This window comes from Diabrotica undecimpunctata, chromosome 7 (assembly GCF_040954645.1).
Source record: "Diabrotica undecimpunctata isolate CICGRU chromosome 7, icDiaUnde3, whole genome shotgun sequence".
Classification (NCBI taxonomy): domain Eukaryota; kingdom Metazoa; phylum Arthropoda; class Insecta; order Coleoptera; family Chrysomelidae; genus Diabrotica; species Diabrotica undecimpunctata.
In genome coordinates, this window is record NC_092809.1 from 5,698,666 (window position 1) to 5,723,464 (window position 24,799).

General features: G+C 33.6%; 1 protein-coding gene across 2 annotated transcripts in view; it reads right to left on the reverse strand.

The window, feature by feature from the left end:
* Positions 1–24,799, reverse strand: part of sand (potassium two pore domain channel sandman) — a 270,481-nt gene that overhangs the window by 180,929 nt on the left and 64,753 nt on the right. For both annotated transcript variants that reach the window (XR_011951349.1, XM_072536621.1), the window contains exon 2: positions 4,734–4,955. Coding sequence is in view for 1 of the 2 variants with exons in the window: in XM_072536621.1 (XP_072392722.1) it covers positions 4,734–4,859 (126 nt within the window). In the remaining variant the exon portion in view is untranslated. The remainder of the gene's footprint in view (positions 1–4,733; positions 4,956–24,799) is intronic.

Genomic DNA, 24,799 nt, shown 5'->3' on the forward strand with positions numbered 1-24,799 from the left:
TGTGGATGGAAAAAGAATCAAAAAACGAAATATTTTTGTTTGATTTGTAAAAAGTATCCTTGTTTGGAACATGTAAATCCAATTTGTAATGACTGTAACAATATTCCGGCTTAATTTTATTATGTTTTTTGCCCTCTCTTATATTTTTTTATAATGTCTTAGTGAAATAATGTTTTATTTTTGTTTAAGATAGTTCCTGAAGACTGATATGTTATATTCTAATTTTTAATTAATAGTTATTTATTTAGTAAAAAAGAGAACAAATAAGACTATTACAAAAATTGTGGACTATTTTTTGTGCTACCTAAAAAAATATTTGAAATAAACAAAGTGTCAATAATAATAAATAAGGTTAAAAAAACGACTAACAATAGATTTTTTCATTGAAAGTTAAATAAATTGCATTCAGAGGACTATTTTTATGACCGTGTACGACTACTGATACACAAAATTAAACTGCGTCTACTGAAAGCTTAACGAGTAGAGACGATTCTTAATAATATAGAAACTCACAATTTAAAGAGGCTTAGATTCAAAATACAGTCAGGGCATCAGTGAGACTGGTCGTTGAATATAAAGGAAGAATTCGAAATAACAATACGTTGCCAATTGCAAACGACAAATTTTATATAGGTCACATCGTGTCGCACCTGAATACGCTGACAAACGAAGCAGGTATTTCGGAAGTAAAAATGTATAGAAATAATAGAATATTGTAAAAGTGCACGTTAAATGAATTTAAACTGAAAACTAACATATCTCGAAAAAATTTGCGATACAAACAATGATTGTAAGTATTATTATTATATATTATATATACAGTAGACTTCCGCTTAACTGGCAACCTCGGGACCAGAACCTGGCCGTTTGACTAATGGCCGGTTAATCCTATGTGCAGGCATTTTCATGAGAAAAATCAAGTACATACATTTATAAACACATGTACAGGAAGGTGTATATTAATAAAGATCACTGAGTATACAGTTAAAAAATACTATTTATTTCTATGTATACATATATACGTATTTAACTACTTTACAAACTTGTTTTAAAAAAATCTGTAACTTTCTTCTGTTTCTTGACATTAAGTGAATTTTTAAAAGCTATATCTTTCCATTTTTTAAAAACCAAAACGTCTATTGAAGATCACCCAGGTTGTTGTTTAATATACTTCAATGCCACCTCCATTGCAGCCCTCGCTTCGGTATGGCCGAACTTTTTCTCTCCGTCAACATCATCTTCATCAGTCTCCTCATTTATATAGGGCTCTTTATGTGTTGCTGGTGTATTTATATGTTATTTCGTCGTCTGTCAAAAATTTGTTTTCAAGTTCCTCGTCACAGTTCATCCTTTCTTCAATATCTTCGGCCTGCAATTGGACATTTTCGGATAACGTTTGGAGATCTTGAAGAATGGTGGAAGTATTATCTTCTTCGTGTGATTGTTGACACTCAACAAGTTCCTCAATGTTAACCTAAAGTTTTCGACAAAACTTAACGAAAGTAGGAGCCGGAATTTCTTGGAAGGCGGAAGCTAATATGTAAATTATGTCCTTTAAGTTAATTTTTTTCATGATATCGATAAGATTGAGATCTTCACTTTCTGCGTAATTTATCTCTGTATCGTCTTTTCAACTTTCAATCACCCCTTGATCCATCGGTTGCAACAAGCTTGTCACATTAGGAAAAAAAAGATAATTTTTATGTCATTTATTTCACATGTTAGGTTTCTAGGATGAGTTGGAGCATTATCCACAAGTAGGACTGCTTTAGTGGGAAGATTTACGCTCTTAAGATGGCCCTTTACTCTCGGAACAAATTTACGCTCAAACCATTCTTTGAATAGATCAGCGCTCATCCATGCTGATTTTTGTGATCTGTAGAATACGGGGAGGGACGATGGATGTAAATTTTTAAATGCACGCGGTTTAGAGGACTTACCAAAAACGAAAAGAAGAATTTTGTGTGTTCCTGCTACATTTGAACAAACAGCAACTGTATTCTTTATTCTTTTTAAATTCAGAAGCCGATTTTTCATGACTTCCCAAAAGTGTTTTTTCTGATAGCATTTTAAAATTGAGACCTATCTCATCCATGTTATATACTTGTTCGGGTTTTAATTTTTCCATCTTTATAATTTCTACAAAGTTGGAGGTAAAATCAGCTGCACCTAAAGAGTCCGCAGACATTTTTTCTCCACTTACGTGTGTATAATGAACTCCGTGATGTGCATTTGAGCGAGTCAGCTAACCTCCACTTGCAATAAATTCGCTTCCGTCTATAATTTTGCTGTGTATATATAAAGCCTTTTCCCTTAGAATCGGGCCACTAATAGGTGTGCCCCTTCGCCGTTTTTGAAGAAACCACAACCAAAGAGCTTCATTTACTATCTCGAATTTCGTTTTTTAGTGCATCTAGTTTTTAGATTTTTATCTGATTCCATTTGGGTGCAGAAATCCTCGATTGAACGCCGATCCCTTCGCCAGTCATTCATTGTACTTTTCCCCACATTCAACTCTAAACAAATTTTCTTTATCGATTCACTCACCGATTCAATCACCGTTTCTCACTCATTTTGAAGTATGAAAGTATTGAGAAAAGACTAAGAACAGGGACAAGGCAGGGCAGGGCTTAAAATAGTTAAAGACTTCTACAAATTGCTGTATACAAGCAACACAAAGCAAACAGCAGAGCAAATGATCAAGTACTAGAAATAATAACAAGGAAAAAGGGCATTGTCAACCAAAGATCAGAACTACTACCGGAAATCACAATAGACGAAATAAAACTAGCCCTAAGAAAAGCTAAGAATAACAAATCTCCAGGCGAAGTTTGTGTAGTTACTGATTCAATCAAAATCAGGGGCACTTGCTTAGTTAAGAAAATAAAAAACCTTTTTACCATGTGCCTTTTGGACAGTAATATACCCGACAAATGGCACAATGCTGAGGTAGTTCTATTGTACAAAAAAGGAGATTCCCGTGAATTAGAAAACTACAGACCTATCAGTCTTCTTAGTCACCTATATAAACTCCTTTCAAAAATAGTAGTGAATCGTCTTGAGAAAAAACTTGATTTCTACCAACCAATAGAGCAAGCGGGATTTTGTAGCGGATTTGGAAAAAATGATCACCAACAGAGCATTAAAACGGTAATGGAAAAGACTTTTAAATACAATCGACCACTCGTTCTGGCTTTTGCAGATTTTTATAAAGCCTTTAATACGTTGAATGTGACAAAAGCACTACAAGCATACCGCATTGACTACCGATATTACAAGGTTAATTTACAATATATACAAGAACGCAACTATGCCGGTGAAACTACATAAAAACACGGATCATATCCCAATCGGCAAAGGAGTCGACAGGGTGATCGGCGACCTTATCGCCTAAACTGTTTTCCGCAGTAATAGAATATGCTTGTAAAAAACTTAACTGGTAAGAGAAAGGCCTGAACATTGAGGTAAAAGATTAACAAATTTGAAATTCACAGACGACATTGTTTTGTTCTTGAACAACCTCAAGGGAATATGTACCATGCTACATGAACTTCAGTTAGTGTGTACCAGTGTGCGTCTTAAAATAAACATCTCCAAAACAAAATTCATGACAAACCTAGTACTTAGCGGAAATATCAATATTGGAGACAACGATGTACGACTGGTGGAAAAATACATATACCTTGGACACGAAATAAAGTCCACAAGAGACAAACAAACATGCGTACTACGAAGAAGAATAAATCTAGCATGGGCAGCCTATGGAAAACTGAAAGACATCTTCAAAAGCGATATACCAATTTCTTTAAAACGTAAAACATTTGACCAATGAGTGTTGACTGTGATGACCTATGGTGTCATAGGTTAAACTTTGACATTGACAGCTACAACTTTTAAAACGCTACAAATAGCTCAGAGAAAATTGAAAAGGTCAATGCTGAGTATATTCCTTCGTAACCGAGTTAGACATGAAGAGTTAAGACGAAGAACAGGAGTTACCGATATAATTTCTCGAATTGCCACACTGACATGGAACTGGGCCGGACACCTCGCCCGAATCAGTGATGAAAGGTGGACGAAGAGATTTCTTGAGTGGAGGATGAAGTTAGACAAACGAAGTAAAGGAAGACCCCCTTCTCGTTGGACTGACGATCTCAAGAAGATGTCAAGAAATTGGATGAAAATTGTTTAAGATAGAGCACAATGGACAAAATGAGGGACGCCTATGTCCAGCAGTAGACGCAAAGGGCTGGGTGATGATGATGATGAAATTTATGCACTTTATAATTTAAATTGTTTAAGTTGCATTTGCGATTGAATATGTATTTTCTTCTTTTTTTTCTATATGTCTAGTCGTACTTATTTTAGTAAGTAATATGTAGTCAAAAATTCGCAGTTTAGGCAAAATTGTAGCGTGTCCTAAATATTTGAGATATGTAGATTACTTGCAGTTAAGCAGCAATGAGAAATTAGATTTCAAATTCGATTCGGCATTTTACGTGAAACAACATATATTTATAAAGGACAACAAAAAAAAATTTTTGAAACATATTTTTGCTTTAAATCTGTTTTTACATATTATAAAATAAATATGGTTTAAAAGATATACTATTTCTTTATATATGTCTGCATATTTTTCTTTTAAACCCATATGTACATCCCATAAAACAAAAATAAAGCACTTCCCCTCATAAAAAGTATATATACCCTCGTTTGTAAAATAAAAACCATACCACCAGTAAAATAATCCCGACATTGCTGAACAAAAAAGCAATAAATTGTCTGAGAAATTCTTTGCATTTTTTCAGCCACGGTCGTCTGTATCTTTTCTGTCTCCTAAAGGATTTTTTCCTTTCCATTTTAGGATTCAAGCCAATATGTTGGCTTTTTTCTCATTTTGGCGGAGGCCATCTCATCCCGATTCCTGTCGAACGAAATTCATAGTTCACTCCTCCCTGAAATGAAGAAATAAATTGGAAATATTACTTGCTTTTTATGATTTTTGTAGAAATGATGAACGTACTGCTAACGCTATATTTTACACATGCTTTTATCGCAAACGAAAAGCAGTATCTCTTAGGTTTTTAATTTCATAGACACTAGTCAGTTATTTCGAAGACAAACTAAATTTGAAGTGAAATATTACAATACAATAAAACTGATATCGTGAGTATAAAATGATTATCAGTGATAAAATAACCAATAATATAACATTACCTTAGTTATATTATTGGTTGTTTCTCTTTAAAAGAAGTCTTTAAAAGCGAACTCCGAAAATTGTTTGTTTTACTAATTGAATAATAGTGGAATATACTACTTGTAACTTTCTTAGTTTTTAACACGTGTTTACGCAATATATTTTTTCTACAATAACCCGTTTACATAAGAAAACCTAAGCTTTAACACTCCAAAACAAAAAATGACAAAAATATAAATATTCAGTCAAACCATACATGGTGAATACACACGTAACAGTTGTGTACTGCCACAGAAACAACTGTTTTTATAGGAAAACTAAGATTTTTAAAATGTTAGGAAATCTTTGTCTGCTCTTGGCCTCTAGGCCATAGTAGAGGGAGACGAATACGGCCGGTTTGCGCTCGACCATTTTGCGCCCTTACCTGAAATCGGCCGGTTTGCGCTTTGCAATTTTCATAATAGAAATATCTAACTACTATAGTTTCCTTAATCGGCAGATTTGCGCTCTGTTGCAATATAATTTTAATTTCATTCTCCAATAATAGTCTGGTGAACCTGCAATGGACAAACTAACATGTCAAATAAACAGAAACATATTTTTCCTTTATATTTGAAAAAAAAATGTCAAATCAAAACTAACAAAATTATTAAATTTTTCTAATACTGTCGAACAACAGAGTGTTCTTTAATACCTCTGTTTATAATCCTTCTACCTGGAAGTTAATTGTTTAGATATAATTAGTAACTAGAATTCCCAAAATGAGAGATCGCTGGAACTAACTTTCCTTTCTACCTGATAATAATTCTTACTACGAACTAGTAACTACTTAAGTCATTAAGAAAGGGTATGGTAACAGAAAAATTACCTAAAAATTCTACGTGATAATGACCATATTGATGGTCAATCATTTCTATTGCGTTCTTTGAGATAGTAGGATCAAGAATTATTGTGAATCAGTGTGAGTTAGTATTTTAAAAATGGATGTGCAAATTATTGAAACTTCGAAGGGAAAACCATGTGCATTGTATAAAGGGTACAGTTTTCTAATGAAAAAACAAATAAAGATGGTTCGGTTTTTTGGAGTTGTTTGAAAGAGGAAACTGAAAAATGTCGAGGCCACATAATTATGGATAATAACACAATAATTAAGGAAGCCGAACATCTGTGTAAGCCGAGTGTTGAAGTGAAGCAGTGTGTCTTTAATGCTCGAAAAAGAGCTAGGGAAGACAATACTTATTTGCCGATGTCAAAAATATATCAAGATGAATTTCAAAGATTAAATAGTCAAGGACTGGATTTCGTGACAGATATCCCAAAATTCTCTTCAGTGAAAAGTGGTTTAAACGATTGTAGAAATCGTGCGCGTGGGCTGCATCCAGCCTAGATCCAGCGGCAGCATCCGAAATAGTATTTTCAGAAGAAACTATTACAATGAGCGACAAAAAAAAATTTATTTATCGACAAGACCACTCCCTCGGGATACAGAATCTTGGTGTTTGCCAGCAACAAAGCTAGGGAGATTTTGGTTAACAGTAAGGACACTGTATTTATGGATGGAACATTCAAAAGCTGCAGTAAGCAATTTAGTCAAATATAGTTCATATCGATATTGGTAGTACGTCAGAGGAGACAAATACAATTCCATTGATATTTGCGTTACTTCCTAACAAAACCATGGAGACATCCGATATGTTATTTTCATCAATGAAAGGGAAACTACCAAATTGGAAACCATCTCTTATAAAACTGGATTTTGATCAGACAGTGATTGGTGCCTTTTCCCAGAAAAGGCCGATTATTTTCCCGAAGCCAAAATTTCTGGTTGTAATTTTCATTTCAATCAATGTATATGGAAAAATGTTTAAAATATTGGACTTGTTTCTGAATACACTGACAACGAAGAGATACGTTTGCACATAAGAATGTGTGCTGCGCTAGCGTATCTACCCATAGAAGATATCGATGGTGGCTGGTTATGCATTCAATAAACCTTTCCTATTTTTGATAAAATGGAACAGTTTTATGACTACTTTGTCAAACAATGGTTAGAAATTCAAGGAAATGTGGAATTGCCATGATCAAATACATCGCAGTAATAACGTTTTAGAAGGTTGGAATCATCATCTGAATACATTAATAAGACCACATCCCAATGTATTCCAATTAGTGAAGGGCCTGGTTAAAGAAGCAGAATATTGTGATCACCTTTGTGATCGATTTACTTTCAATCTAGAAGGAAAGCGGCGCAAAAAAACATATATTAATCTTGATGACAGAATATACAAAACTTTACAGAAATATAAAGATACAAAGGACTTAAGGTTGTGTTTAAGGACATTGGCATATATCCAGAAGCTGCAATACATAGACAATTTTTTATTCCCAAGAATTTTTTGTATTATACTGTATAAAAAGTTTGAAAAAAAAACAAAAAAAAATTTAAAAAAAAACCAAAAAAAAAATAAAAAAATTAAAAAAAAACATCTTCTAAACACGCCAATGTTTATATTATGTATAAACTATGACAGTCCTAAGCCTGAATGAAAGTGTGAAGAGAAGATGGTTTATTTTTATTTTTTATAGTTTTATGATTTTTTAAAACTAATTTACTAGCCTAACCGTTACCTGATCGTTATGGTAGAATAAAATTAAACGTCGATTACAAGAGAGCGCAAAACGGTCGATAGAAGAAAATAATTAGCTATACATCTCCATTAAGATAGTGTTAGAGCGCAAACCGGCCGATTTCAGGTAGGGGCGCAAAACGGTCGAGCGCATATCGGCCGACACCGAGGGAGACTACCTACACCTTGGGCAGACGACATCAGGCGTATCACCTAAAATTGGCTACAAAGAGCACAAAGCAGTAGACGTGATAAATAAAGGCTGGATCATAACTATGATAATAAGGAAATATTTATTTTTTATGTTTATTTTAAAAAAATATTTAGTTTTTTTGTAATGTTTATTTTCTTTTTACGATTACATCTTAAAATGTTGATAGTCAAGATAGAGTTTTATGAAAGACGGTTTCAATCAAATTATTATTCTGTATTTTTATACATATATGAACACATATCATAGCGAAAGAGCATTCAGTCTAATGCTCGACGTCTTGGCATTAGACTAGACGCGGCAAACCGATGGCAGCATTTCAAATGTTTCACTAGATTTATTCTGGTATGTTAAAACATCCAATAACTTTTGCCTATCCCGATAAATCTTAATCATAAATTTAGAATCTTTGTACAGGATGGTTCAATCACATGGCAAGAAAATGCTATTTTTGAAATTAATAAATTATTATAAAATTAATATAGCAAATATTATTGTGTTCTGCATTTTTTCAATGAGTCTTTAATTTTTTATGATGTCAGCCAAATAAATGTAACATCTTTGTTTCTCACTTTTTGTTTAATGTCCCATATCAGCTCACTCGTCTTATAGTTTTACTCAGTATTATAAGTCTGCTTAGAACTGACTTAGAGTCTAAGCTGATCACAGCATCTTGAAAATTATCGTGCTATCCAGAGCTTTTCTAATAGCTACTGCGTCTGCAGTGTAAATAGAGCAATGTGAAGAAAGTTTTTATTTTAAATTATATTTTATTGGAACGAACGTATACTGCATATCCTACCTTCCCATCATTCAATTTAGAACCATCTGTGTTAATTATAGTTTTATTAGTATATTCACTTAACCTTTCGCTACCGAAGGGTCAAGTTGTTTTGTAGTTGACGGAGGGGGTACAGTATGTACCCCATGCATTTTTATAGATTAAATATTAACATAATGCAATAATTTTAGTTAAAACATAATTAAAACAAATGCAAGTATTTTTTATTGAATATAAGTAACAATAAAAAAATATATGGTGTCTTGAAAAAATTAATTATCGTTTTTTTGATTAGCTTTACATTTTGTACATATTATTGTTTGAATTGTTGTGGTTGTTTGATGTTCAGCACAAACAAAGAATTTACAAGAATTGTACGTTTTTCTGCTTTTGCGGTCCTTCTTGCGTGGACAACGTAAACATCGCCCTGAGGATTTCAAGATGGTGGCGTCGTTTTCGCGATTCTCCCTTGGTGGCGGTGGGCATAATTCGTACATCGCGTTTATAATTCGCTTATGGAATTTTTGTGGACTTTGTAGTCGCCTATCGACATGGGGCTTTATAAGTTCTTGACCCAGGTTTAGTAAAAATTCTCTGCGTCTGTGAGAAGCTTCATACGCACGAATGGAATTCTTTGTCGTCCACAGTACATATGCATTCAGACCTTCAATGTCTAGAAGATTTTGAAACAAAACAAATGGCCATCTCTTAGAGGCTCTTTTACAAGAATATTCATTTACCATCTTATCCATAGTATCTACGGCACCTTTTGTAGAATTGTAATGCAAGATTATATCTGGCTTATAGTCCGTCTCTTCTCCGCTAATTTTATCGTAGTTATGTTCTGTACTCAATAAAATTACTGCCTTATTCTTTTTAGGAACGTTAGACGCCAGTGTTATTACCTCAGTGAAGGCAAAAACTGAGGACTTTTCTTGTCTAGAAATATTGGGTAGTAGGGCTGGAGGGATATCCTGCTTGTTTTTTTCGAAGTGTTCCACATAATGTTATTTGTCGATCTAGGAGTTGTTTTGGCAAGGGAACACTGGTAATGAAATTATCAGTAGTAACGCCATAACCAGTTTTTAGATATGAGACCAAATCAAGTACTACTCTTTTTCCCTGGTCTTTTTCTGGTTTGTTACCATCTTTTCCAGTATAAATCTGAAGGTTAGCAGCATAGGTGATTGTTGCATCAACTAGAGCCCATATTTTAATGCCATACTTGGCTGGTTTTGATTTAATGTAGACTCTAAATGGACACTTACCTCTAAAACTTACAAGTTGTTCATCAACAGTTAGATGAGAGTGGCAGTTAAAACTTTCTTTACAGTGTTCTACAAACTTTGTAAACACTTCCCTAAAAGCTGCTAGTTTGTCAGAACTTCTACGTTCTTTTCTAGTGTTCAAATCATCGAATCGCATAAGTGAAATTAAATCTAGAAATCGGTCGCGTGACATGGCAGCCGGAAAAATAGATCGACTGTACAAAGGGTTTCGACACCACAAAAAGTGCACTGGTTCCCTATTGGCTTTTAGCACACCCGCCGTAATCAAGAGTCCCAAGACCGCATAAATTTCCACTGAATCAGTGGGCAACCAGGTTCTTGTTTTATTAGGATTTTTCCCATTCCAATCCTGAAATTATTTCTCCGCTTTCTGGTTTGTACATTTGACGATCTACAATTTTCTCATCTACAAATACTTTGAAGCAATCACTAATTTTAGCAACATTTTTAGATTTTTCTGTAAGCCCTGGTTTTTCAAGCAAGTTTTTTGTGCGACATCTAGTTTGTCGTAAAGGACGATTTTTCCAAACTGTACCATTCTTGGAAATAAATGTGAAATCTACTGCCCCCAAAACTGGTTTATCAGAATCATTACTGTCGCTCTCAGATGGCTAAAATATAATAAACTCAAGATAGAAATATCGTACATACTCAAACAAAAATAAAAATTACCTGCAGAATTTCAGGCTCATATTCCGCTACTTCTAAATTATCATCTAATTCTGAATCATCCGATAAACTATCTCTTTTAGAAAGGTAATCATCATCACTTTCCTCTTACCACTGCACTGCAGTTTCACGATCCTGTTCTTTCCGAAGGTCTAACTTGATTTTTTTCCACATAATATCGGTAAATCGTGTAATCACAAATGGATAAACTAAAACGGTATGTTAGCACTAAGTCATCCACAGAACTGATTTGTGTGTTATTGCAAACAACAGGTTTGGTGCCGTGCGCAAAACGTCTGGTTTAGTCAGTGGCGTCGACCGCAATGAACTGTACCGCGGTTGACGGAGGGGGTACAACTTGTACCCCAAGCACAGTGCTGCACTTTTCATAGGTAAAAATATGTCAAATTGAAAACAAATGGTTGGATATGCTTTTACACATCCCAATGAAGAAGTAACTAGAACAGTTAAACAAAATTCCAACATTTTGTGTCCCCCCTCCGGTAGCGGAAGGTTAAAATGGAGTTCAACAGAGTAATATGTATTTTAAGTGAATCTGAATATTTCGGAAATATATTTGGTTTTTTGAAGATGGTATTAAATTCTAATTTATAGTGTGGTATAACAAAATTTGTTGATAATGTGGTCAGTAAATTATTGGTTTCACAATTTTTCAATAATTGTTTACTAGATTTTGTATGTAATTCATACAGCATACTCAGTAAGCCACTTGTTCTGAATCTTAATTTTAATACATATTTGGTTGCCAATAAATTTTTACGATTTTCTAATGGCATTTCATTACTTTTAACAAGTAACAGAAGGCATGAGATTGATTTCGTAACACCCAAAGACAATTTGAAACTATTAAACTGGATTCTATCTATCTTTAGTAAAAGTGCATTATTTGATCTTCTGTATAACATACATAATCCCTGTAAAACACCAATGCAACTTTGAAATCACCCTATTTTCGGTTTTTTTATATATTAAACATGTTTGTACTATAGTAATTTAGGGTCTATAGACAAATTCACGAGAAGATTTCAGTACAGTACTTATGAGAAGCGACGTTACCGCTTAGGCAGCTAGGCACGTTCATAGTCTGCAGGTGTGATACACTGCGTTGGTCCTCCTGTACGATAACATTAAATCATGCAATCCTATTAGAAGTAAATTAAACATTATTTACAACTTCAGGATTTTGCAAATTAAACAAAATTTAATAAAACTATTTTCATTGAAATCTTTTTTACTAAATTATAGAGGGTGTAACAACAGAACGGAGTCTACTAGGAAAACCGCTACAAAAAACAATCGTAGCTCCGTAGTGGCTACAAATTTAAATTGTTAATTTATATACCGACAGGATATATACCGACTTGGATCAATTATTACTATTAACAGTCTCAACAATTATTACAAAGAAAATGAATAAAGATAAGACTTACAATAACAGTGTCTGGTCTCTACTGCATTTCAGAAAAATCGTCCTCACTGGAACTGCCGGTGTTGGCTGTAATAATCACCGGTAGGATATCTTCTTGTAGATTGTCAGCTATCCACATTTCTTTTTCAATTCTGATGACAAGTACAAAATTGAAACAATCGCGAAAAAATATGTCATTAAGGTTTTGTGACTGCCCCCTTGAGATGGTGTGGAGTGGCATAATTATGTAAACCACTTTAAGAAAGTAGAAGAAAAAATGTTTGCAGGAAGATATTAAACCGGTGATAATTATTATAGGAGATGATTCAGAGGATGAAGACGATTTAGATATGGATAGCGATTAGTATTAATTAACGAGAAACATCTCAGATTTAAAGCTCATTTGTTTTTTGGTACTGTACGTAAAGTATATTTTAGTTATGATCTTCTTGTTTTGTAACGATAAGACTACCAAAGAGAATTAAAATCCTATTATAAAAATACTACTTCAATCAACCGTGGTAGCTCTCAAGTGTGAATTCGTCTTTTCTTAAACTATAAATTAAACCATGAACCCTTAGCTGATAGCAAATAAAACAACTTATCTAATCATATTTATTAAAAATAAAAAATAATATTTAGGTATGCAAAAACAACCCTGCCAATGCTTTATATTAAATAAATTCGAACGATACTTATGGCATCATGGCATCGATGGGGTGATTGCTATTAAATTTGTGTGCCCTACCAATTCGGTGGTTAGGTATTCCTGACAGCTGCAGTTATTTCATATATTGTTTTATAAAATATTCAGTAAAATCTTTAAGAAATATCCAGTTGTTCCATATCCTCCAGTAGTGTTTCAATACAGCCAATAAATTCTACGATATTGTCAATAAATCCAAGAGAATTCTGCAGAAAAAATGAAGCTTTTAATAATTTTTATCTTCTTTTATAAATTTTAGAAACAGGCAAAAAGTTATATACCCACTACGTTAGAAAAAGTTATTGACAGAAAGTAGGAAGGTACTGCAAGAAGTTAGCACAGATGACATAGGACGTATGCCTATGATGGAATTAGCTTTCTGTCAACATAGAACAGAGTATTAAGTCTACCGGACAGAAAGAAAGAAGGCGTATATTTATTCTACGGAACAGAAAGAGAGAGAAAAGAAAGACAGAGGGCGCCAACTACTTTTTGAAGAAAAAATAGTAAAAGAAAGAAATGAAGTTAAAGAAATTAACATTAATAAAGAAATTAAAATAAAATAATTATTTAAATATAAATACGTTTATAACATTACAGTTTATTTGATGTATATATATTTATCGTGTTGTATAGGGTAAACTACTTGCATTTTTTTTGTATATATGTATATAAGTATTTAGGAGGTATTAGATATTTGATGTATACAGGGATTTCTTATATAATTAAATTGTTTTTTTTTTAATTCTTACTCTCAGCTAAATTATTGAGTAAAGATTTCTGAAACGAAGAGCAGACGGTCCTTATTAATCAGTATATCGCCATACTACCACACACCTACCCCCGTGCCGACATGAGCGGCATCACTGCGCGCCGTAAGACCAACACTGCATTCTAACCGTGGTTTCTACTATAACAACAGGTATGACATATTCTGACAGGTGTAGACTACCAGGCGTAGGTAGTCTTTTTGATGTAATAATGACAGATTTTTCTGGGGATGTAATTAGTTTATGTTTTTTATATATGAATCACGGATGGAAAAAATACATACAGGGTGAGTCATGAGAAACTTTACATACTTCTACCATATGTAGAGTCCCTCAGGGAGCATATCATGTGGCCACTAAAAAATGTCAACTCCTCTTCTTTATTAATTAACAGGGTGATTTGTGTAATTGACCATTTATTTCATTTTACTGTAGTGTTTATACGGCTCATTTGATTTTTCTAATTTTTGCATGATACTGTACACTACTATCAAGCATTCGACTGGTATTAGCTAAACTAAAAAATTCCAGGACTGGCTTTGGAAAAATTAATTTAGGGATTCGTATTAAATATTACACCCTGTATATATTTTTTTTAAAATGCAATAAGTGATTTTCAAACTAGATAAATAGCCAATGAAAACGACATATGCGACAATGTTGTCGCACTTTTATTAAATTTTTAGTGAACGATCAAATCTTACCAAAAATAGAACAACCATAATGAAGTATCAAATTATAAGGTAATTAATTTAAACAAATGTTATAAATTTCAAACATTTTAATTGAAATGATAAACTGAGTCACTGCACAACAAAAAACAGTAACTACTAACAATAACGAAGAACAATTTAAAAAAAAAAACTAAAAATATGTACATAGTTATGATAAACCCATAAATTAGAATTGTAAAAGATACAATAATGGTAACAAAATAAAAATAATTCAAAATAGATTTTCGAAATGGAACCCTGCAGCCTGTACACATTTTTGTTGCCGAATTGTTAATTGACGTATTGAATTACGGATACTCTGGGGATCGTTTCTAATAGTATTACAACAATGTATAATTCTATCAATTAATTGTTGTCGGTTATTAATATTCACTGCGTAAACTAGTTGCTTCAATCGTCCCAAATATGGTAATCAACGGGATTGAAATCAGGGGATCTTGAAGGCCACGAAATAGGACCTGCACGTCCTATCCACCTGTTGCCATAAACATTATTGAGATGTTGTCTCACTGTCAGTAAAAAGTGTGGGGGTGCCCCATCATGCTGAAAATACATCCCTCGTCTAGCAACGTTCGCGTTGGCAAGCAAATTCGGCAAAATATTTTGTAGAAAGTTCAAATAGACCTGCCCTGTTAAAGAACCATCAAAAAAGTGAGGACCTACTAATTGGTTATTTATGACACCAATCCACACGTTAACCGAAAACCTTAACTTAGAACGACGTTCTCGAATAGCATGGAGATTTTCTTCTGCCCACACATGTGAATTTCGTGAATTATTTATCCCGTCTCTGGTAAATTGGGCTTCATCTGTAAATAGTGTCCTGTATAGCGTTGGTCGATTATTGTTAATCCATCTACAAAATTCCAACCTATCTATCTCATCTCCAGCATGTAGTAGCTGAACCATTTGAATGTGATATGGGTATAGATTATTTTTTTGTAAGACTCTACTTACTTTTGATTGAGTAACATTGAGTTCTCGACTTACTTGTCTAGTGCTTATTGTAGGGTTCATAGTAACGGCGTCCATAATGTCATCTTCCTGCGCTTCATCTACATGTCGCTCTGTTGTTCCACTAGGAAAAGTGCCATTTTCTCGCAAATAATTAAAAACTGACCCAAATGTTGGATGACTGGGAGTTCGACGATTAGGAAATCTCCTGCGATATTCTCTACTAGCAGCCCTACCATTCCCATTACAGAATCCATAAACAAATATTATGTCTGCATATTCTGTGGTCGAAAACTGATGTGGCATTTTGAACGAAAGTAACAAAAGCTCTACCAAAACTAACACAATGTACTTAACGTAGATATGACAGAAGAAATATGTATTCTTGTACACATAAATAACAATTGATAATGACAATAATGACAATGGGTATAAAATATTAAGAAACGTCAAACGGTCAACGCCAACCTTCATTTTAAACTTTTTTAGATTTATTTTTATTTAGTACAGTTGATGCAATGTATTATTATTTGACATAAAATTTTAGTCATTTAAAATCAACAAAAACTAACGCATACAAGAGGTTTGACTTTTTAATCAATTTAATTTATTATTTATCGAAAATATTGCCCCAATACGATCTATGAGTAAAAATTTAAAATTGAAAAACAATTGATTCTATCGTAGAGATAATACAAAGTGACAGTAAAGATGTTAATTTTCTACGTATTAGATTATGTTGTAGGAACTCATTTTAATTAAAATGTTTGAAATTTATTTATATTAATATATTTGTTTAAATTAATACCTTATAATTTGATACTTCATTATGGTTGTTCTATTTTTGGTAAGATTTGATCGTTCACTAAAAATTTAATAAAAGTGCGACAACATTGTCGTATATGTCGTTTTCATTGGCTATTTATGTAGTTTGAAAATCACTTATTGCATTTTAAAAAAAATATATACAGGGTGTAATATTTAATACGAATCCCTAAATTAATTTTTCCAAAGCCAGTCCTGGAATTTTTTAGTTTAGCTAATACCAGTCGAATGCTTGATAGTAGTGTACAGTATCATGCAAAAATTAGAAAAATCAAATGAGCCGTATAAACACTACAGTAAAATGAAATAAATGGTCAATTACACAAATCACCCTGTTAATTAATAAAGAAGAGGAGTTGACACTTTTTTGTGGCCACATGATATGCTCCCTGAGGGACTCTACATATGGTAGAAGTATGTAAAGTTCCTCATGACTCACCCTGTATATCATCAGCAGACTGGATACATTTTATGGAATCAAAAACATTTTAATTACGCGTGTAGTACCTCCTTTGGCTGCAAGATTAGGATATATTGAGTAATACACTTTATATCCTTTTAAATTATTGAATACCAATATGTATTAATATTTTTATCAGTATTTACCATCAAAGTATTTATGAATATAAATGTAAATATATTTTATAAAAATCCCATTGTCTCTGAATATTTAATGACGAACTCCTCATTTTTAATATCAATCTAAATCTAACAAAAAACACCATTAACAACCAATCCCCTTTACCAATACAATATTATTATACTATTTGAAATTTTTATTAGAAAATGCACCGACTCACGTTGAAATATACATCAATCATTTTAACAGCACAAATGAACCAAACAGAATTTATTCTGAGCATGAAGCTTAAAGAAAACCTTTATTATTTTAGAGGAGACCGCCGCTTTTAGAGGTTACGAAATTCATTCATTGGGGATTTGTTCTTTTTTGAAATTACGTGGAAATGCTGGTGAATGATTGATAATTGAATACCTTTGAAATTGAAGAATTTAGACCAAGCGGGAGCTTTTTCTGTCGTCATAATTTGGATTCAGTTATGAGATTGTTTTTTTCCAAAAAGAATAACTAAAATCTTCTGCCTTATATTTAATTTTTTAATTTGTTTTAATTATATTTTCTTAATTTCTTAATTTTGTTTATAATAAAAACATTAAACATTTAAGAGTGTAATAATATATCTCAACACTGAATAGGCCTCTTCGCAGGACAGACTGACTAGGAAAGTTATCATGCCAAGTTTCGCATTTTAAGCGCTAATATAAAATGTCCTAAGGATTTATGGGACAAATTAATAGGTGTAAATAAGATACAACCAAATAAAAATCTGGTATTTCTGTATCCATACGTCTTCAAACAGTATGGTCTGAACATTTAAGAGTGTAATAATATGTCTCAACACTGAATAGGCCTCTTCGCAGGACAGACTGACTAGGAAAGTTATCATGCCAAGTTTCGCATTTTAAGGGCTAATATAAAATGTCCTAAGGATTTATGGGACAATTTAATAGGTGTAAATAAGATACAATTAAATAAAAATCTGGTATTTCTGTATCCATACGTCTTCAAACAGTATGGTCTGAAGACACAGAGATACAGAAATAACGTTAAAATAGTCATACACGAAAGGTTTGACGAATTGTGCTCCTTACGTCATTTATTTATATGTATATTCGGCGTTTTAATTCATCAAAGCTGTAGCTAAGCTCTTGATGAAATCTGTAAACCCTTTACAAATTTGGTAAAGCTCAAAAAGACAGAAAATAAAAGTAGTAGTAGTAAACACTTTTTGTAGCTACTACTTGAAGTGAGAAATAGCAAGACACAATCGTTGGCTTTCCGTGTAGGAGTTTGTATCTACCCGACTTTCCGAAGATGTAGGAATACAGAAATAACGTTATAGGGAAAGGGCGGGTAAAATGGCATAGGCGGGCAAAATGGTTTTTTGTTCTCGTAGTCAAACTAACGGTTCTCCGTTACCGCAATTCTGGATACTTATTATAAACAGTGGCAACACTGTCCACATTAAGTCTCGTGAACTTAATTTAACGGCCGGCCACGATATTGGTGTATTTGTGAATAAGTGCTGGTCGAGTTCGATGCGTCAATATAAGTTTTATTCAATAATTTATTAAATTAAGGTTATAGAGCTTTTTGAATTCACTTTTTGGTAATTATGTTTTATACGCTGCATGTGACCTTAAATAAAAATTGTGTTTATTTCCATTATTAATTTTTTTCAACTATCAGTAGTCGGCAAACACAAAACGGGCAAAATGGCATAGCATTATGGCGGGAAAAATAACATACTATGCCATTTTGCCCGTCTGTTTTTCAGGTAAAGGTACATATTCAGTTTTTTTTGCAGATGGTTTATTCATATAAAAGGAAGTCTAACAGAAATAGTTGGAGTGAGGAAGACATGCAAAGAGCTTTGGAGGCAGTCCGAAATTCCGAAATGGGTTGGCTTAAAGCAAGTAATACATTTCATGTACCGTTCTCAACACTACGACGTCGAGCAGGTAATAAAAATAAAATTACCATTGAAGCAAAAAAATATTTGGGCTCCATGGCAACAGTTTTAAACGAAGATATGGAGACTGCAATAGTTGCCCACATTCTGTTTCTTGAATCCCGGTTTTTTTGGCGTGACAAGAGCAGACTTATGCAAGCTAGCCTATAGCATTGCAGAGAAAATGAAGATTAATCATCCGTTCAATAAAGTGACCAAGATGGCTGGCAAAGGATGGTTGCATGGTTTTCGCCAACAAAATCCGCAATTATCATTACGTCTTCCAGAAGCTACGTCTCTTGCAGGGGCCGAGGCATTCAATAAGCCTCAGGTAAATAAATTTTTTGATAAGTTAGAAGAAGTTGTTGAAGAACAAAAAACTTAAAATACCATGATATTCAACATGGACGAATCAGCCTTGACCACCGTCCAAGTTCCGCCAAAAGTCTTTGCTCAGAAAGGAATAAAACAAGTGGGCTTTATCACGAGCGCAGAAAGGGGTGTACACACAACAGTTGTAGTGTGCATGAGTTCTGGAGGAACTTACGTACCACCATCAATAATTTTCCCCCGAAAAAGATTTAACCCACTTTTATATGACAGCGCACCTGTAGGAATATTAAAATTGCATAATGAATCAGGATACATGACCGGAGATTTGTTCATAAGGTGGATGCAACATTTCATTGACCATGTCAGGCCGAATCCTGCGCAGAAAGCATTATTAATTTTAGACGGACACTCCAGCCATAAAAGCTACGAAGCTGTAGAATTAGCTAAACAGAATTCAGTGGTATTACTTTGCCTGCCGGCACACTGCACGCACCGCCTTCAGCCATTGGATGTTGCCTTTTTCGGACCACTCCATAAATATTATAATCAAGCTGTTACTCATTGGCTCAGAGAAAATCCTGGTCGTGCAATAACCGTATATCAAGTGTCCAGTCTCTTCCAGAAATCATATGAGAAAACAGCAAATATTGAAATCGCAATAAATGGTTTTCGGGCCACAGGAATATCACCTATAAATCGTAACATTTTTCCGGAGCATGCATTTTTGCCTAGTGCAACTACAGATGTGCCTGAGGATGTGCCTGGTTCTACTAATAAACCTGACATTGCTTCTACATCTTTACCTGCTGATGTTAATGTTAACGCTGCAACTTACGATCATCATGATGTCCAAGAACCATAGGCATCTGGTTCTAAAGATGAATCTATTGCAGGAATCCTGATGGAATTGGCACCGGTACCTTATAGTAATGTAAGAAAATCTACCAAACGTAAATCTGGTCAATACCAAGATGTATTAACCGAGAGCCCCTTCCTGAAATATCTCCGCGAAAAAGAAAATGAAAAAAAAAGCACAAGAAATAAAAAGCAGAAAAGGGGACGTCGTGAAAAGAAAAATAGTCAATGATTTAAGTGATGGAAGACGCATTGTGAACAAAGATAGACATCAGTCGGAGAGAAAAGGCAAGAGAAATATTGTGACCAGACCAATACTGAACTTCATATACTGAATACCAGACCAATACTGAATTTCAAGTGATGAAGAAGAACTCTTTAGTATTGATGATGATGAACAAGAGGACTGCGCTTGCATTTACTGCAATGATACGTTTAGTAGGTCCAAATCTAATGAAGGATGGTTAAGGGACTTCCCAAAAAAGCAAAACAATTTATTTGCGAACTTTGTATGAACTAAAATGTTTAATTTCAATTTTTTTTCTTCGTTAAAATAAAAATTTATAATTATTTTTGTATTTAACACTATTGTTTATGTGTATGCCATTTTGCCCGCACTATGTACAATAACAAATGTAAAAACGATGGAAATTATCTATTTAGCAATAGTTTTCAAAGGCCTACTAACGCTATAAAGACCTATATTTTTTATTCGTGTAAACCATGTTGTTATAGTGATAAAAATCCACCTATTCAGATTTTGAATATACGTTTTATACTTATAAGATAAGACATTTTTAAAGGTGGTAAAATTTACAATGGTTCAGTAATCAAGTTCGGGTTAACATGTCCTATACTCTAAAGTTAATCAAATTTGTTAGTCAACTTATTCCTTTCCAATGCTTTCCACATTTCTCCATGGATATCACGAAGTTTAAAAACGTGAAATAACCTATAGATAATTCTGATATTACTAATATTCGATGGTCCTTGCCAAAATATTTCTTGTAGTATTATCTGAAATATTTTGTCACTAAATATTTCTTTTACTTATTATTCTTGACTTCCTAAAATCCAAAAACTAAGAATTTGTGTGAATATTTTAAAATAAATTAAAGCTTTTAATACCCCAATTAAATTTTTTATTTTGCCGAGCTAAATACACTATTCGATATGCTTGATTAAATTCTATTTTTATTCATTTCACACTTTTAGTAGTTCAGTCATCGTTTCAATTAATTAAAATACTTGAAATTTTATTTTTAGATACGTAATGGACATTTTCTTCCTATATTTAATATTTTTAACGATTATGGACAACGAGAACACCACAGCTGCATCATCGCTTCGCAATTAATTTAGGCGGAATAATAAAGCACAGAATTGATATTTTTACCATTCAGGATGTGTCAACTTGTTGAGAAGGACTACGACAACCAAAATAAAACACACAAAATTAAAATATAAATTTGAACTATAGTTTCGTAAATCATGTTTTTAAATAAAACAAACAAAATATTAATGGTTCTTTTTTACCACTTTTATATTTACAAAATTGTCTAAACAACACTTTAATATTTTCATAACCGTTTTGATCTGAAAATCAACGCGTTAAAAAGTATTTTATAATGAGATTTTTTTCTATTTTTTTTTTATTTACAAAAACCCGCTTTAACCCAATAAGGTGATTAGAGAAACGGTAACAGTTAATTATACTTTGCTTAATAAAGAAAAAGTCTTTTAAAAACACACGTAGGATATCTATAGTATTTTTTAATGTTTAAAATATCTTTAAGCTTGTTTAAGGTAAATGGTATTTAATTTTGTGACGTTTGATCTTTTCGCACTTTTCCATTAGCACATGTTTTGCCGTAAGGGGTGAATTGCATTCATTACAAATTGGGCGCTTCTCTTTTTTTAATAAATGTTCATGAGAAAACTAGCTATGTCCAAGTCATGTATCATCATCATCATTGGCTTTTACAACTCTTCGTGAATTTTTGCCGCGTTTACTATTGCCTTCCATTGATTCCGATCCTGTGCTATTATTTCCCATGGCCTTACTTCCATCTTCTCCAGGTCTTCCCTGACTGCGTCTTTCCACCTTTTTCTAGGCCTTCCTGTCGATCTTCTACCATCTGGTCTTTTCCAAAACACATTGCTAATCAGTCTGTCGTCATTACTCCGTACCACGTGGCCTGCCCATCTTAATCTATTGGCCATGTATCTTACGATGTTTCCTTTCCCGAAGATAGTCTCTATTTCATTGTTGTATCTGCTCCTCCATTCATTTGTCACGCTGTCCCTGCAAGGACCATATATAATTCGCAGGATTTTGCGTTCCCATACTAATAACTTATTGATTTCTTTCTTTCTCAATGTCCATGTTTCACTTCCATATGTCACTGCTGGTCGTATTATGGTTTTGTACATTTGGATTTTGGCACGCCTTGAGAGAAGCTTTGACCTCATTAGATGTTGAATGGCAAAGAATGATTTATTCCCCGCCAGTATGTCCAAGTCGTAAACGGGAAATAATGAATAATTGCTTTCGTCTGAATACCTCGGGGCTTGTCAGGGTCAAATCTTATTTTTTATCTCCTGAAACTTTAATGGTGTGGATTTCCCTGTAATCTTCCAGTTCTCTAACAAGAACTTTATGAAGTAACTTTTTAGATACATACTTACAGTAACGTTGTGGTGTTGGCAGATATATATGGAACACATCCGTAATCAATTTTGGAACGAATTAAGGGTCTATATAATATGAGCCGTATTGTACCATCGGAAACCGATTTCGATATAAAAGAACTAACTGCTAGATATGACTTTTCCACTTTACCTGTTAATCAAATATCATTCCACATTCCCATTCAGGTAGCCAACGAGTAAACATTACCTTGCCTTAACAGTATAGTCTTAATTACCTTCTTGATTTTTACCAGTTTACGAACCAGTTCTTATAGTAATAATTATGTGATAATTCGAATTATTTTGTGTGTTATGGAAACAGCGATTATTATTGGACTATATTATTATATTCAACTGACGGAAAACTGCAGATACAGGTAACTGTTATATTCCGATTATTTTATCCAGTGTCCTACTAGGACTTCTGTTGCAATATTAAAAATTAAGTGAAGTGTTTTTGGTATCCAGGAACACTCACAAAAATTAACTCAAATCAAAACCTCATAACTCCACAAGTCCACCCCACTAAATCATATGTCGCTGCTACTTTATCTAAACCTCCACCTCCTACTTTCCCACGTAAGGAGCAAGTCATTTTAATGCACGCTATTACAAATACTGTTTTATTTGACTATGGTAAAGCTATAGGGGACATTGTTATCCCAAAAAACATTACCTATGCATCACGTATCCCAAATAATCGCATCTGTATTTATCTTTCCTCGCCTACAGTTGTCGATAACCTTCTAAAAACACATCAAAATATCTCTATCAACTCTACAGTAGTTCCCATCACAAGACTTATCACCCCAGCTAGCGCCTTCTTATATCTAACGTATCTTCTTCAATTCCACTTTCCATAATTGAGAAAGCCCTTAAAGATATTGGTTTACAGCTGGTCTCTCCTGTGTCATTTGTAAAATGTGGTGCACTCGGAGAAGGTTATGCACACATAATGAGCTTCCGAAGAGTAACGTATATTATCCCCGATAAGAGAACTTTTCAGTAGATAGAAACTTCGTTATTACATACGAAAACACACCTTATAAAATATTTTTTCTACGGATAATTTGAATTGTTTTTTATGTAAAAAGGTCGGACATACCGCTGACTCATGTACCAATAATCCAACTACTTTTTCTCAAACTGAACTACCCCATCTAGAGCCCTCTACATCTGAAACTACTGATATAATTTCTGACGTAAGCACACCTGTTCAATCAGACCTAACTACCTCAAACTGCACAGAAAGCCCTACTGAAATATATACTAAAACTATATACCCATCAATTCCACCCACACAAGGACAATAATGAGCTATATCAACAGACAGCAATTCTGATATTCCTTCTCTATTATCTTCAGCAAGTACACCCGAACTAGCGTCTAACCAAATGCTTCCTCCGTTATCCACAAAAACAAACACTGTCTCCAAACCTCACAAGAAAAAAACAAAAACTACAAAATCAGAGGAACATAATCTAACAGCTAGTTCACTACAATCCGTAGCGGCCATTTATAAAAATAATCCATCTGGTCTTACTTTGACCGAGACTCAGTTTATTGCTTTCCTAGAAAATACACATGGTAATCCTAGTCCACTTAATGAAGGTTTTGTTTTTACGTCAAATATTGAAGGACTCTTACAAGACATAACAGTTCTCCATTACGAAACTAAGGAAAGATCCCTTAAAAATTGACTTACGAGACTTCAAAAGAAAATCAAAAGACAGCTAAACCCAGATGACTCTGATAATATCAGAGTCTCATCTGATTTCCTAACCGATGATAAACCAATACCCTTCTCTCCCAACAGCCAGAATAACCGTCTCAGTTGCCCCTTACCCCTTCAACTCAAGATTCACCTTCAATTTAATCCAATGGAACTGCGATGAATTCTTTCCCCGTATTGAAAAAATCCAACAACTAGTGACAGAAAAACAACCCGATATCATATGTCTACAAGAAACAAACTCAAAAATATCTAATCTTTTCACACTAAAAAAGTTCGAAGGATACCATTATATCAGAACTAATTGTAACAGAGCCAGTGGTGGGACATATATTTTTATTTCCAGTGAAATATATTCATCCTATCTCCTCATCACCACGGAACTCGAGGCTATCGCCGTAACTACTTGGTGTCCAAATAAACTTTCCTCCCAACTATCCCCTTAAAGAAATTGAAATTTTAAAT